General features: G+C 44.9%; 1 protein-coding gene across 6 annotated transcripts in view; it reads right to left on the minus strand.

The window, feature by feature from the left end:
• LOC137346196 (RNA-binding protein 4B-like) overlaps positions 1 to 17016 on the minus strand; it is a 191325-nt gene extending 174309 nt beyond the window's left edge. For 4 of the 6 annotated variants that reach the window (XR_010968679.1, XR_010968681.1, XR_010968680.1 and 1 more), the window contains exons 1-2: positions 16721 to 17016; positions 13221 to 13527 (exon numbers count right to left, since the gene is read on the minus strand). Coding sequence is in view for 2 of the 6 variants with exons in the window: in XM_068009599.1 (XP_067865700.1) it covers positions 13221 to 13527; positions 16721 to 16825 (412 nt within the window). In the remaining 4 variants the exon portion in view is untranslated. The remainder of the gene's footprint in view (positions 1 to 13220; positions 13528 to 16720) is intronic. The other 2 variants (XM_068009599.1, XM_068009598.1) reach the window with 2 other exon arrangements.
• Between the last annotated feature and the right edge of the window lie 376 nt (positions 17017 to 17392).

The raw sequence follows: 17392 nt of genomic DNA on the forward strand, positions 1-17392 counted from the left end.
TTCATTTTATGCCGATACTATCTCTAATTCAAATAATCAGAGTGGCCAATGGGGGGGGCGCATGATCTATCATTCTGACTGGCCCATGAAAATCAGGAACAGATGCTTTGCCACATTTCCACGCCGTAGCAACTCTATTTTGCCAGATTTTTCTAGCTTCCCTCTCTCTTTGCTATGCTACTGTAACCATCTGGACTCATCTTTTATTTCCAAACTTAGCTCATTGTCATCTACTTTAGCTTTGCAGCACCTTTCCTTTTATCATTACATCACTCCTGCACTCCACCGTGTCAGATATTTCCCCTTTTGCTTTTTGCCCATGCTCTGGACATGCTTAAAAGCTCTTCATATCCAACAACTGTTTCACTAATGGCCTTTAGGGAAGGAAATCTGCCATCATGTGACTCTAGACCATAGCAATCTGGTTGACTCTTAAATGGCCTCTGAAATGGCCTAGCAAGGTGCTCTGTTATATCAAAATCGCTACAAAGTCAAAGGAATGAAAACAGACAGACCACCGGCATCGACCAATGGTACTGGAAACAACAATGGCAAACCCAGCTTGTCGACCCTGCAAAGTCCTCCTTACTAACATCCAGGGGATTGTAACAAATTTGGGAGAGATGTCCCACAGACTAATCAAGCTACAGCTTGACAGTCATACTCGTGGAATCATACCTTGCAGACAATGTCCCTGGCACCATCATCTGTCCTGGCAGAACAGACCCACCAGAGGTGGCAGCACAGTGGCATACAGTCAGGAGGGAGTTGTCCTGGGAATCCTCAGCATTGACTCCTGACCCCATGAAGTCTCATGGCATCAGGTCAAACATTGGCAAGGAAACCTTCTGTTGATTACCACCTACGGCCCCCCCCCCCGGCCGATGAATCTGTGCTTGTCCATGCTGAACACCAACTGGAAGCAGCACTGAAGGTGGCAAGGGCACAGTATGTACTCCGGTGGGCGATTTCAATGTCCATCACCAAGAGTGGCTCGGTAGCATCACTACTGACTGAGCTGGCCGAGTCGTAAAAGATACACCTGCCAGACTGGGTTTGCGGTAGCTGGTGAGGGAACCAAGAGAGAAATACCTACTTAACCTCATCCTCTCCAATCTACCGGCCGCAGATGCATCTGTCCATAACAATTGGTAGGAATGACCACTGCACAATCCTTAAGGAGACCAAGTCCCATCTTCATGTTAAGAATACCCACCATTGCATTATGTGGCACTATCGTGCTAAATGGGACAGATTTCAAACAGATCTAGTAACTCAAAACTGGGCATCTATGAGGTGCTGTGGGCCATCAGCAGCTGCAGAATTGTATTCAACCACAATCTGTAACCACATGGCACTGCACATCCCCCACTCTACCATTACCATCAAGCTGGGGGGACCAACGAAGAGTGGTTCAAAGAAGAGTGCAGGAGGACAAGCCAGGAGTAGCACCAGGCCTGCCTAAAAATGAGGTGCCAACCTAGAAGCTACATCTCAGGACTACTTGCACGTCAAACAGCATGCAACAGACAAAGCTAAGCATTCACACAACCAACGGATCAGATCTAAGCTCTGCAGTCCTGCCACATCCAGTCATGAATGGTGGTGGACAATTAAACACCTGACAGGAGGTGGCTCCACAAATATCCCCATCCTCACCGACGGGGAGCCCAATACATCAGTGCAAAGGTGAGGCTGATGCATTTGTAACCATCTTCAGCCAGAATTGCCAACTGGATGATCCATCTCGGCCTCCTCCCGAGGTCCCCAGCATCACAGATTCCTGTCTTCAACCAATCCGATTCACTCCGCATGATATCAAGAAACGGCTGAAGGCAGTGGATATTGCAAAGTCTATGGGCTCTGACAACATTCCAGCAGCAATAGTACGGAGGGCTTGTGCTCCAAAACTAGCTGCGCCCTTAGCCAAGCTGTCCCAGTACAGCACAGCACTGGCATCTAGCCGGCAATGTGGAAAATTGCACAAGCATGTCTTGTACACAAAAAGCAGGACAAATCCAACCCAGCCAATAACCGCTCTATCAGTCTATTCTTGATCATCAGCAAAGTGATGGAAGGGGTCATTGACAGTGCTATTAAGTGGCACCTGCTCAGCAATAACCTGCTCATTGATGCTCAGTTTGAGCTCTGCCAGAGCCACTCAGCTCCTGACCTCATTACAGCCTTGGTTCAAATATGCACAAAAGAACTGAACTCAAGAGGTCAGGTGAGAGTGACTGCCCTTGACATCAAGGCAACATTTGACCTACTGTGGCATCAAGGTGCCCGAGCAAAACTGGAATCAATGGGAATCGGGCGGGGGGGGGGGGGGGGGGGGGGGGGGGAGAACCCTCCGCTGGTTGGAGTCACACCTAGCACAAAGGAAGATGGCTGCGGCTATTGGAGGTTAATGATCTCAGTACCAGGATAGCACTGCAGGAGTCCCTTAGGGTAGTGTCCTAGACACACTCTTAGGCACCCCATCTTCAGCTGCTTCAACAATTACCTTCCCTCCATCATAATGTCTGAAGTGGGGATGTTTGCTGATGATTGCATAACGTTCAGTACCATTCTTGACTCCTCAGATACTGAAGCAGCCCTTGCCTATATGCAGCAAGACCTGGACAACATTCAGGCTGGGGCTGATAAATGATAAGTAACAGTCACAGCACACAAGTTCCAGGCAATGGTCATCTCCAACAAGAGAGAATCTAACCATCTCCCCTTGACGTCCAATGGCATGACCGTTGCTGAATCCCCACTATCAACATCCAGGGAGTCACCATTGACCGGAAGCTGAACTGGACCAGCCACGTAAATGCTACAGCTACAATAGGAAGTCCCCACCGCCTGTCCACCATCTACAAGGCACAAGACAGGACTGTGATGGAATACTCTCTACTTGCCTGGATGGGTGCAGCTCCAACAACACTCAAGAAGCTCGACACCATCCAGGACAAAGCAGCCAGTTTGATTGGCACCCCATCCACCACCTTCAACATTCACTCCCTCCACCACTGACACACAGTGGCAGCAGTGTGTACCATATATTAGATGCAGTGCACAAACTCACCAAGGTCCTTTGACAGCACCTTCCAAACCCACAACCTCGAAAAGGACAAAGGCAGCAGGTGCATGGGAACACCACCACCTGCAAGTTCCCCTCCACACAACATCCTGTCATGGAACGATATCACCATTCCTTCACTGTCGCTGGGTCAAAATCCTGGAACTCTCTCCCTAACAGCACTGTTGGTATACCTAAACCCCAAGAACTGCAGCAGTTCAAGAAGGCAGCTCACCAACACCTTCTCAACGGCAATTAGGGATGGGCAATAAATGCTGGCCGAGCCAACGACGCCCACATCCCATGAACGAATACAAAAAAACTTCCCATTCTGACACAAGGCCACTTATCTGATACATTAAAGCTATTTCACTCTCCACAAATATAACCTAACCTATTGAGTGTAAAAGCATTGTCTGTTTTTGTAGCAGGTGATTCTGTCACCCTCGTAACAACCTGATTTGAACTCCAGGGACATAGGAAACACAAACAAGAGTAGGCCTTTCGAGCCTGCTCCACCATTCAAACAGATTGCTGAGGAACCACATGACCAGCCAAAATTTGGGCGACTTGCTATTAGTAATGACCACCACTCCTGTCATCTCAATACAATAAGCTTCGAGCTAAAACGCCCTCCTAAGGCTGCAGTCACATTTTCTCTTGCCTCAATGATCATGCATGAGTTCCAATCCACAGTGGAGCAGTGGTTAGCACCGCAGCCTCACAGCTCCAGTGACCCGGGTTCAATTCTGGGTACTGCCTGTGTGGAGTTTGCAAGTTCTCCCGGTGTTTGCGCGGGTTTCCTCCGGGTGCTCCGGTTTCCTCCCACATGCCAAAGACTTGCAGGTTGATAGGTTAATTGGCCATTAGCAATTGCCTCTAGTGTAGGTATGTGGTAGGGAAATATAGGTACAGGTGGGGATGTTGTTGGAATATGGGATTAGTGTAGCATTAGTATAAATGGGTGGTTGATGGGCCGAAGGGCCTGTTTCAGTGCTGTATCTCTAAACCAAACTCCCACTGTTTATGAGCTACAAAAAGAACAGGAACTGTGTCTCCTCTGCTTGCACGCTCTATTCCTCATTACCCAGCTCGCTCCTTCCCAGCCTGGTATGATGCTCAATTCCTCTCTCACGCAACTCCAATTTCCAGGCAAAACCTCCAACAACCCCAGTTCGACTTCCAGCCCAGGTGCCTCCCTTACCAAATCCTCCAGCTGCATAATAACTTAGACATGCATCTCCTCAACACCTAGCCAGGCTGTTTAATTCCCTGGTGCCATGCTGCCTTTACCACCCATTTCTCACTCCCCAGCTGTTCGAATACTGTACAATCCCCTACATCCTCCTTGTAAAGCTTGATGCCTTACTGCTGAGACATTAGCAACTCTCTGGTCAAGACCTACATTGATAGGCTTACTCCATATGCAGTCTTAGCCGACTCCACGCTTTGATCACAATTCCTTCCAGCAGCACTTCTGCTGAGTCCTATCCAATCTCCCACTTCACCTTTAGCCTTTCAATGTAAATTCTCAGGCAATCGTGAAACTGCAATCTCTCATCTAATTCATCTTCAGTGAAAGAAGTATAGAGTGGTTACAACACAGTGAGAGGCACAGTGGCGCAGTGGTTAGCACCGCAGCCTCACAGCTCCAGCGACCCGGGTTCAGTTCTGGGTACTGCCTGTGTGGAATTTGCAAGTTCTCCCTGTGACTGCGTGGGTTTCTGCCAGGCGCTCCGATTTCCTCCCACAGCCAAAGACTTGCAGGTTGATAGGTAAATTGCCCCTAGTGTAGGTAGGTGGTAGGAGAATGGTAGGGAATATGGGATGAATGTAGGATTAGTATAAATGGGTGGTTGTTGGTCGACACAGACTCAGTGGGCCACAAAGGGCCTGTTTCAGTGCTGTATCTCTAAATAAATAAACACAGGAGGCGGCCATTTGGCCAGTCGTGTCCGTGCCAGTCTCTGCAAAACGAATTCCCCTAGTCCCACTCCTCCACCTTTTCATCATAGCCCTGCAAATTTTTCCTCTTCAATTAATTACCCAATTCTTTTTTTGAAAGTATCAATTGAATCTGCCTCCACCACAATCTCAGGCAATGCATTCCAGGTCCTAACCACTTGCTGCGTAAAAACATCCTTCCTCATGCTCTTTTCCTCTTTTTTCCAACCACCTTAAAATGGTGTCTTCTGTCAACGGGAACGGTTTCATTCTACCTACTCTGTCCAAACCCCTCATGATTTTGAACACCTCTATCAACTCTCCGCTCCTCCAAGGAGAACAGCCCCAGCTTCTCCAATCTATCTATATAACTGAGGTTTCTCATCCCTTTTCTGCACCCTCTCCAATGCCTTTACATCCTTCTCGCAGTGTGGTGCCTAGACTCTGGTTGAAGCCGAACCAGCGTTTTATACAGGTTTATCGCAACTTCTTTGCTTTTGGACTCTATGCCCCTATTTATAAAGCCCAGGATCCCTAAGCTTTATTAACCGCTTTCTCGAGCTGCCTTTTGTGTTTGTGCACGTATACTCTCAGGTTCCTCGGCTCATGCACCCACTTTAGAATTGTATCCTTTATTGCCTCTCCTCATTCTCCCTACCAAAATAAATCAGCTCACACTTCTCTGTATTGAATTTTACCTGCCACTTGGCCACCCATTTCACCAGCTTCTTGGTATCTTTTTCAAGTTTATCACCATCCTCGTCACAGATCACAATACTTCCAAGTTTTGTGTCAACCACAAATTTTGAAATTCTGGCTGTATCCACAAAGTCTAGGTCATTAATATATATCACTAACTCCTCGGGAACCCCAGTCCAAAACTTTTCACAATTAATTTCTGCTCCCTGTCACTCAACCAATTTCCTATCAATGCTGCGACTGTCCCTTTTATCTCAGGCTCCAACTTTGGAGTCAAGCCTCTTATGTGGCACTTTATCAAATGCCTTTTGGAAGCCCATGTACACCATATCAACACTCTCTGCTACCTCAAAAAGCTCAAGCAAGTTAGTTAAACATGATTTGCCTTTAAATCAATGCTGGCTTTCCTTAATCCACAAATGTCCAAGCAACTTAATTTTGTCCCAAATTATCGTTTCTAAAAGCTTTCCCACTACAGAGGTTAAATTAACTGGCCTGTAGTTGCTGGGCTTGTCCTTACACACTTTTTTGAATAAGGGCGCAACATTTACAATTCTCCAGTCCTCTGGCACCACCCTGTATCGAAGGAAGATTATGGCAACTGCTTCCACAATTTCCACCCTGACCTCCCTCAGTATCCTTGGATGATTTCCATCAGGAGCGGGTGACTTATCAACTTTAAGAACGGACAGCCTATCCAATACCTCTTCATTTTTAAAAAATCTCATTCAGTGTCTCAACTGCCTCCTCTTTCAATATGACTTGGGCGGCGTCGTCTAAAGACAGACAAAAAAAAAAATGCATCCAGAGGGTGATTGGAATCTAGAACACACTACCTGAAGGAGCGGTAGAGGCAGGAACCCTCACAACATTTAAGAAGTATTTAGATGAACACTTGAAATGCCATAGGATACAAGGCTACGGGCTAAGTGCTGGAAAATGGGATTAGAATAGATAGATGCTTGATGGCCGGCATGGACACGATGGGCTGAACGGCCTGTTTCTGTGCTGTATGACTATGACTCTTTGCAAAATACTTATTTAGTACCTCAGCCATGCCCCTGTCTCAATGTGTAAATCTCCTTTTAGGTCCCAAAGCGGCTCCACTACTCCTTTTACCACCTTTTTACTATTTATATGCCTATAGTAGACTTTTGGATTTCCTTTTATGTTGGCTACCAGTTTCTTCTCATACTTTCTCTGCTTCTCTTATTTGTGTTTTTTCCACTTTACCTCTAAACCTTCTATATTCAGCCTGGTTCTCAATTGTATTATCTACCTAACATCCGTCATACGCACCCTTTTTCTGCTTCATCTTATTCTCCACCTCTTTTTTCATACAGGGAGCTCTAGCTCGGTTTGCCCTACCTCTCCCCCTCATGGGAATGTATCTTGACTATACCCAAACTATCTCCTCTTTGTTCCATTACAGTTTTGCCTGCCAATCTTTGATTCCAATTTGCGTGGGCCAGATCCATTTTCATCTCACTGAAGTTGGCCCTCCTCCAATTAATTATTTTTACTCTGATTTCTCCTCGTCCCTTTCCATAACTAACCTAAACCATATGATATTATGATCACCCCTAAATGTTCCCCTACACTTAATTCACTTGACCCTCCTCAGTCTCCAGAAACATATTAATACAGAAAATTCTGAACACGGTCTATTAATATTCAAGTCTATATTAGGATAAATAAGGTTCCCCATTATAACAACTATATAATTAGTCATTTAGTAGTACAGAACTAGAGTATTGCTGAAAATAGAGACATGTTATCGAAGGTTTTCATCTTGCACTCATCAGGACAATCCACAAGAATACCAATGTAAGGGAAAACAACAGCTTTATACTGTATGAGAAGAGAGTGCTGATTGATTGGCAAAGTGAACTCTGATTTGGTAGAAGCATTGCCATGGAGAATGCATCAGTTTACAATGACTGACAGTTAACTGCCAAGCTTTGTTTGAAATTTAAACCAAGCAGCCTGATTCTGATTCCTCAGGGCAATGCCTTGACCAATGAACCAGCGAATGGCTATCATTTATTTTGCTTAGCTGAAACAAGCACAATGTTTGCACATGTTCTTTCTGTCTGAAAAGAACAAGGCCCAGTGTATTGATATATGCAACTTCCAATATGCGCAAATTGGTTGTCAGCCTAATTCTTAGCACACTGAGGATTATTTAGCAAATGTTGCCTAATCGTGGAATCATATCTAATGTTGGACACTGTGTTTTGAGTTTTGCAAGCACAGGCTGGTTGGGTAGAGCCTGTACTTTGCCCGTTGCGAAGAGCGGAAGGACATGTTGCCTTGACCACAGCCAAGTTGCCTGGTTTAAATTTCAAACAAAGCTTGGCAGTTAACGGTCAGTCACCGTAAACTGATGCATTCTCCATGGCAACACCGCTACCAGAGTTCACTTGCCAACCAATCAGCACTCTCTTCTCAGTGTAAAGTTGTTGCTTTCTCTTACATTAGTATTCTTGCAGATTGTCCTGATGAGTGCAAGACAAAAAGCTTTGACAATATGTCTCTATTTTCAGCAATACTCAAATATATAATTATTGCATTTCTCTAATTACCCTGCAAATTCATTGTCCATACTTTTCCACTAGTTGGCGGCCTATGGAATGCACCTAGCAATGTAATGTTACCTGTATTATTTCTTACTTCTAACTAAATAGATTCTGTCCTTGACCCCTCCAGGACATCTTTTCCCTTCAGCACTGTAATGTTCTCTCATAAATTCTGCTACCCCTCCTTTCTTTCCTTTCCTGAACACCTTGCATCCAGGAATATTTACGATCTAGTTCCTGCCCTTTTTGGAGCCAGGTCTCAGTTATCGCCACTATATCATATTTCCATGTAGCTATATGTGCCTGCAGTTCACCAACTTTATTTACCACACTCCTTGTATCCATATACATGTACAGTAAACTTAATTCAGACATTACATTCCTTCTTACTTTGACCCCACCCATTTATAGTGTTTTTGTCTGATAAGAAGGTGGTTCAAATGAGAATAAAAACCCCAAACCACTGATTCTGCATGTAGTTCCCTGAATACAAAAATGTAATTTCACTAACACTGGCTTCGTTTCCTTGCCGCATTTCAAGTTTCTCAAACTAGAAGCCAGTTTTTTGTCATTTACAAAATGTGCTCCCCCACGCCATAACACCTTCCTAGCACTAGGTCCCACCAATACCTTTCCACTTATCAACACCAATCCCTCCGGGCCGAAGTCCCCAATCCACAAGAACTCTACCCCATTTTTTTGCTCATTCATGCATGTTGAAGCATCTCCACAATGCCCTCTTTCCTCATGGCCTCGCATTTCTTCCCACCCAATCCAGTACTCAGTTCCAGCTTGTCGCTGCATGCCATAAGTTTCCAAAACAGGCACAAGATCAGTGAACGAACATGTCGGTGAAATGAAGGAAATAGTATGGAGGGAGACAAAGGCAAGATAAGACAAACAGCAAAAAGGCAGATTTGACAAGCATGTGTTATGCATGCAGAGATAAGGTTACAGCAAAGATGGTTAACTTTTATCTTAATTTTTTTGTCTGTGAGCAAAGTGCATGAGGTGTCAGCCTTGGCTCGATGGTGGCAGTCAACCCCGAGTCTGAAGGTTATGGGCTTGGATGAAAAGTTAAATCAAGGCCATCTGCCTTCTCAGGTGAACATACAAGATCCCACACTGCCATTCAAAGAACAGCAGAGAAGTTTTGCTTAGTACCCTGGCCAATATGTATCCCTCAATCAACATCACTAAAATCGTGGTCACTGTCCCACTGTTAATTCTAAGAGTTTATGACGTGCAAACTGGTTGCAGCATTTCCTATATTACAAGAATGACTTCACTCCAAAAGTACTTCATTGGTTGTAGAGTGCTGAGGGAGGTCCTTTCTCTTTTTTTTAAAAATCAACTAGACTAATTACGCAACATGACAACAATACGAAGACTATTTCCTGGCAATGATCTCCCTACCCAACTGCACCCAGCACATCATCCAAATTGTCTCTCTTTCAAGAAGACAATCCAAGAAATGGTAATTTCCACAAGGGCTTCAGGATACAAATTAGCAATACCTCCAAACTGAGCGAGCTTAGGCCCAATATTAACTCCACCCAATCCTGACTGGCACTTTCAGTAAAACCAACACAATCCCCAACAGTAGGCCTTCAGGACAACCACAACATCCTCTAAATCAATTGCAAATAACACCTCAAGACAGGGAGTCGACAAGATGGTGCACACAAAATAAATCACTGTTCACATGCAGCAGGAATTAAGAACATAACCCACAATAAAAAGATCTTACCAAACACGTTTGCACTCCTCAAAAAAAAAGTTAAATGAAAACTAGGAACAACACCCAACTTCTCAGGCAAACATGACAACACAAGTAGCAACTGAAATCACGAAACACAACTGAAATGCCACAAAACATGAAAACAGTTCCTGGAAATATGTGAGATTCATGGCGAAGGGGTCCAAGGGTTAGTTATGTTTGTTTTAAACACAGTAATAAGCTACTTGCGATATAGGCATCTCCTCCTTTCATTAAGCTTTCACTTTGCCACAGACAGCAATTGTTTAATCTTCAGTACCAGCCTTCAATTAGTGGCCACTGAGACAGGGTTCCAATCCAGTCTACAAGATAGCTTGCTTAACGGGTCTTAATCCATCAAGTACAAGCATCAAATTAGCCCTCTCACTCAGAGAAGCTACATATTGTCTGATATGGGCTACTGAAATATGTTGAATTGGTGCAGTAGGGAATGCTCTTCTGAATCTGGGGCTCAATAGAGTTTCACTCTGCATCTAACCCATACTGTATCAGAATAGCAAGCACTTGATGAGCAGTTTCATCCAAACTGCAGTGTGAAGTCTTGTTGAAATTTGGGCTGTCGAATCTGCAGGGTGCTGCTTCGAACAACCTAAGAAAATTAAGGTATCCAAATCAGATGACCTAAGGAAACAGAGACTGAGAAACTGGGGTTCAAGGGAGGGAGGGAAACTAGGCAAGAACCAGATGGGTGTGAGGCCCAGCATTTCCTGCAGAACTGAAAGCGGCAGCAGCATAGTACTGAGCTGAGAAAGGATGAGCCAGTAATAGGGTGAGTGAAACCCAGGCATTCTGCTGTGGATAAACAGTGAAGGACTGTATCCATTTCTGGACAAATGAGGAACAAGGAGATGGAGACTGAGCATTCTTACTGCACACAGGGAGGTCCACGCCTTGATTTTACACCACAAGCTCCAATTCATGGGGAGGAAGCAGGAGGGAGGAACACAGGCCAGCACCTGCCCACAGTTGTGGTGTGGAGCTGAAAGCAGTCCTGCTCCCCCACACTCCACAGAAGGGCAAGTTTTTAAAAAAAACACATTGACCACCATTTCTTCAATGGCCTCGAGCTGTTAAGGGCCACTGTACAAATGGAAGCACTAGTCTGAGTTTACATTGCACGTGTTACTTGTAGTTTTTCATGCATTTTGCAGAAGGTTCCTGAAAGAGGCGTGGGACATTTTTCATATTTTAACTGACTGAACATTGACTTCAGGCAGCTGCCAGGTACGCCAAAAAGGAAAGACGACCAATTTGGTGGCAGCTGTGCCTCTGGTTCAGAACAGGTGCAGGACCTCATGCCTGAAATTGGTATACATTGTGCATGTTTTACACCCAAACAAATGGAAGAAACGCAAATCAGTTCCCACCAGAAAGTGGCTCATGCAAAGTGCCAGCCCGTCACAGCAGGCTCATGATACAAATCGAATTTCGCACCCACCTCTGGTGCAGAGGGAGCTTTATTCTACATAAAACCCACACTGTACCTGATCTGCGTGTGCTTGTTGCTGATGGTAAGCATTTGAAATGAAAAGTGTTACATTCCTCAGTAGCAACATGTCCTACTTTGATAAGCACAAAAAACACATTCCAGTTAGTTCAGTTAGGCATCTAATAAGAGGTATTCAAATAAGAGTTCAGTTAAAATCTAACAAAAATCACAGGTCAGTCTGCCTCACAACAAACAAAGGACATAAGAGGTCTCTAATCCAGTTCAGTAGCACCACATTTGTATCTTAAAATGGCTTCAACACAATTATGCCAAGATAAATAATGTTACTGCTGGATTGTCAGAGGTACTGATGGGAGAATAAGCTAGAGGTGAAACCTCTTCCTGACCTCTGAGTGGCAGAAGCTTCAACCATTCAGGTTTATCCAGGAAACTCAGTGTCCAAGGAAAGAGTGGAACACACGTAGCAGATATTATTTAAATGTTACAAAAAAATATTTTTAAAAAACTGTTCAACAGACGGACAAAGTGAACATAGAGATAGCAGCACCTTCATAAAAGGGGAAAAGGGCAAATCATGCGAAAGATTACTGACAAGCGTCCTACTTGTTTAACTTTGCAACTAAATGGCAACTTCACTGGAAGCAGAAGTTAACTAGGGAAAGAGACACTCATGTCCAATCCACAATGATGGGATGAATGGTGGCTCTACTGGCTGCAAGGAATCTATGTAGAATTTGGGCAGCCTCAATCTCATCAATAGTAGGAATGAGCACACAGCACAAAACTGACCCTATTTCGGCAACAGTTTAATAATCTCAAAGAGGTTGCAACATGGCCAATGTGGGAAATTGTATAATTTCAGACTGGTACAGCATCAGCCATGCCCTGTGAGGTTTTTCTCTAGCTTTAAGCTCTATTGGCTGTTCCAAGGAAGTCTAATGGATTTAGCAGGACAGGGGCCCCTCAGTGCAATGTGTGCTCACATACACGACACATATAAGCACAAAGTGGCGAGCCTGAATTAACAGTTCAGTAGATGAGGTGCTGACTGCATGGTGAGTATAATGGGGCAAACAAGTTAATCAATGAACTCAATGCATTATTTCAGAAATGCCATACACAGTTATTATGCAGCTGGGAAATCCCATACTGCTCCAACAACATCTCTGGAGCTGTAGCACGTGCAATACAGCTGGGTAAATATTTCCAGACTGCCTCACTACTGCCTACTCCTGCTGGATCTGCCAACTACACCAAATAAGACGACCCCATTAACATACAGCTATAAATTAACAGAACTATTGAACCTAGTTTTCTTTCTGCTTTGTCATGCTGTTGAAAACATCACTTTGCAATCACCTAGCATAAAAACTGAAAGTAGGGGCCTACTATGGTTGAAAATTACTCCATCACTCTTTGGGGCAGCATTCCTGAGATTGAGCTTCAGTCAAGACTTCAGCTGGGCTTGTGGCCAATGAAGGGAACACAGAAGTGCTCCACCAGGCCACATGCAGCATAAATGGCACATTAAAAGATTGGGAAAACTTTGATACGGGGCATAAACAGTGTCCCATGATTAGGTGAAGAACTTAATTACTGCAGCCCTGATTGGGAATACACGCGCATCCACTGAAGTGCAACTGGAACATCTCCCACGATACTTAGTGCCCTGAATGGCCCACACCAATCCAGCAATTTCACCTTTGAACTCTGTGCCATCCAGCCCCCTAATGGCCTCCATGGCATCCTCGCTCCTCTCCATGTGCACAAAGGCATAGTCCTTAACAATATCGCACTCCAGGACTGTTCCATACTCCTCGAACTTAGCCTGCAGCTCCTGGCTGGTGCAGCCAGAGCCCACATTACCCACATGCAGTTTGGTAGAGGACTTCGACACACTCTTGCTGGCCTCCACGTTGATGGAGACGCCGTGCAACTTATAGTGGTGCAGTTTCTCAATCGCCTCCTTTGCTGCATCTCTGTCCTTCATGTGCACAAAGCCATAGTTCTGTTCAGGGATAAGGAGATATTGGGATTAGACATGTAATATTAACAAGTCTTGCGACAATCTAACCAAATCTCTTCCGCCCAAACAGAAGCTAATTATAGTGTGTCTCACCGTACATCTGACATCTAGACCAATCATCCGTACCTTGGTAAAGTGACAACACCATCATAGAATCAGATATTTGCAACATTGAAGGAACCCATTCAACCCATCACCTGTGTGCCAGCCAAAAAACAGCTGATCAGCGTCGTCCCACTTTCCAGTTCTTGGTCCGCAGCCTTGTAGGTTACAGCATTTCAAGTGTATATCCAAGGGCTTCGGTCCCCACCATCCTTTCAGGCAGCAAGTTCCCCTCTCCCACAACTCTCAGTGAAAAAAATTCTCAACAGCCCTCTAAACCTTCTGCCAATTACTTTAAATCAATGCCACCCCCTGCCACCAGCCCAGTGCTTATTGACGTATCTGCTGAGAGAAATAGGTCCTTATGAACTCTATCCAGGCCCCTCATAATTCTATACATGCGTAAATTCTGGAAAACCTTACATGTGGTGCTTAGGTTTCAAATAAAAGGCTATTCAGGGTAAATCTTGCAGAGGTAAGTAAGAAATTGGTATAAGTGTGGAAATAACAGGGCACTTGTTAAAAAGACTGGTGGTGGGGGAAAAGCAGGGAGAAGTACTGAGTGGGGGTGCCCTAGTTGTGACTATTGTTTCTAACTTAGATCAATGAGGGATCAGGAATTCAATGCAAACCAATCAAATTTACTGATGACACCAACCTAAAGGGATTGGGGAGCTGTTTGCCCAGTGAAAGGCCTCCCTTCATTGCAAGCAGATGTGAGTGCAGAATGTTATGGAAGTGCTTCCATTTTTCTTTTCTTTTTTTTGAGGACTCACGTTTCAGAATTGTGAAAATGGATTCATTGGAGGAATGAAGTGATTCCATAGATGCTGTACTTTGTTTTTTTTTAAATCACTGGAAGGACTTTGGGACTTGAACTTTGTTTAACAACACCACTTACTGGAAGTCACATGTCTTCAGTTTAGTACACAGCAAAAGCCTTGATTAATCGAGGTGTTTACTGAGAAGTGACATGTCAAGATTTATGGCGGTCAAGAGTTGGTTTCATTTTGGGCATGGTTTGAGTCAGGAGATCAGCCTGAGAGAAGACACCAGTTCATCTTATCTCCACTTCTCTGAGAAACCTTGACAATCCAGTTTGTCAAAGCTTAAGCCCCTCACGCTACATTTCTCCTGAAAAGTGTGCCAGACTAATTCTCAACGCTGCCTGAAAAGAACTGCTCCAGAAAGATTCCAGTGACAGCCGTCTACACATATTTAGGACGCCAGAATAAAGGGGCAACTGATATCATGTCAAATCTTCTCCTTTTCCTTGAAGAATTAACAAGGACTTGGCCTTCGTCTCTTTTGTAAAAAGATCTCTATCGAGAAAACTTCTGCATTTTTTTCTTTAGTGTGTTGGGCTACAGTAGAAGGGAACTTTCATATTTCAATTTGCGTTAATATTTTGCATATTTACTGAATGTCTTGGTTTATAATAAATTGATAATTTTGTTGTTTATTAAAGAAACCTGGTTAGTGATTTTATTCTGAAATAAATAATTGGCCGTATCGGTAACTGGGTACACAGTTAAATATATGGTGTGACTTGCGGAGACTTGGAACTAGAAAAAGACAGTCCACTCCTCGGTTGTAACAAGTAAAAACGTCTTGCTGCAATTGTACAGATCCTTGGTGAGACCACACCTGGCATACTGTGTAGAGTTCTGGTCTCCTTATCGAAGGAAGGATGTAGAGGGGATGAAGGCCATAGAGGGAGTGCAACTGAGGTTCACCAGACTAATCATTGGAATGGCGAGATTGTCTTATGAGGAGAGATTGAGGAAACTAGGCTTGTATTCTTTGGAGTTTTGAAGAATGAAAAGGGATCTCATTGAAACTTACAAAATTCTTACAGGGCATGACAGGTGAATGTAGATAGGATGTGTCCCCTAGTTAGTGCATCTAGTGCCTGTGTCAGATTAAGGGGTAGGCCATTTAAGACTGAGACGAGGAGGAATATCTTCACTCAGAGGGTGGTGAATCTTTGGAATTCTCTACCCCAAAGGGCTTTTTTTTTTTAAAGAGATACAGCACTGAAACAGGCCCTTCGGCCCACCGAGTCTGTGCCGAACATCAACCACCCATTTATACTAATCCTACACTAATCCCATATTCCTACCAAACATCCCCACCTGTCCCTATATTTCCCTACCACCTACCTATACTAGTGACAATTTATAATGGCCAATTTACCTATCAACCTGCAAGTCTTTTGGCTTGTGGGAGGAAACCGGAGCACCCAGAGAAAACCCACGCAGACACAGGGAGAACTTGCAAACTCCACACAGGCAGTACCCGGAATCGAACCCGGGTCCCTGAAGCTGTGAGGCTGCGGTGCTAACCACTGCGCCACTGTGGAAACTTAACTATTGAGCAAGTTCAAGACAGATCTAGACAGATATTTGGATACTAATGGCAACAAGGGAAAGAGATAACTACCAACGGCACAGTGGCGCAGTGGTTAGCACCGCAGCCTCACAGCTCCAGGGACCCAGGTTCGATTCCAGGTACTGCCTGTGTGGAGTTTGCAAGTTCTCCCTGTGTCTGCGTGGGTTTTCTCCAGGTGCTCCGGTTTCCTCCCACAAGCCAAAAGACTTGCAGGTTGATAGGTAAATTGGCCATTATAAATTGTCACTAGTATAGGTAGGTGGTAGGGAATGTAGGGACAGGTGGGGATGTTTGGTAGGAATATGGGATTAGTGTAGGATTAGTATAAATGGGTGGTTGATGTTCGGCACAGACTCGGTGGGCCGAAGGGCCTGTTTTAGTGCTGTATCTCTAATCTAACTAACTGAATGGGAGAGCAGGCTCAGCGGGCGACTCCTGTTTCTATGTTCCGAAGAAGGGTCACTGACCCGAAACGTTAACTCTGCTTCTCTTTCCACAGATGCTGCCAGACCTGCTGAGTGAATCCAGCATTTCTTGTTTTTGTTCCTGTTTCTATGTTCACCCACCAGCGTCCTGCTCTGAGGCGCCAGAAACCCGGTGGGAGCTCCCGCGTTGTCACAGTAACCGAGTCTTCGCCCACCCACCCACCGAGCTATCAGTAAAGCCCAAGACCCACCCTCACCTTGATCAGGTCACACTCGCTCACGGAGCCATACTTCTCAAACAAGGCCCGGATCTCGTCGACGGTCGCCGGCCGCGGCAGGTTGCCCACGAAAATCTTCACCATCTTTACTTTAACAAAAAAAAAGCCCGCTCGACAAAGGAAATGTGAAACTGAAAAGTGCAGAGACGGGGGATTTAAAAAAAAAACAAAACGCAACGCCACAAATTTCCAAGCAGAAGCTTTCTGCTAGCTTCGCTCACCTGAATGGGGCAACAGAAAATGGTGGACCAGCACGACCCGCCCCGCCGTTGGTTGCCACCCTCCCTGTCCGCTCTCGCACTTTGATTGGCCAGAACGCCTTGTCAATCATTCCGTCGACAGTCCTTTGAACCTATTGTCCGGATCCTGCTGCCTTTCTCGTGACGTGATTGGTGGCTGTACTGTCAATCACTCGACCAGGCCCGCCTGTCCGTGACGTTATTTCCGTTCTTCCTCCCGCCTTCCCCTGGTCCAAGCTTACAATGTTATTGGTGCAGGGTCCAGCGAAGAAGGCAACAAGGGGCAATTAGCAGCTGAATTTTAGAAACGCCAGGCACTTGGTCATTGTTGGAGGAGTTGCAATCGAACAGCAGTAGATAAAACTGCTATTTTCTGCTGTTGTATCAGTGAAGGTTTTTTTCTGTGGCAACC

The sequence above is a fragment of the Heterodontus francisci genome, chromosome 29 (assembly GCF_036365525.1).
Source record: "Heterodontus francisci isolate sHetFra1 chromosome 29, sHetFra1.hap1, whole genome shotgun sequence".
In the NCBI taxonomy this organism is placed as follows: domain Eukaryota; kingdom Metazoa; phylum Chordata; class Chondrichthyes; order Heterodontiformes; family Heterodontidae; genus Heterodontus; species Heterodontus francisci.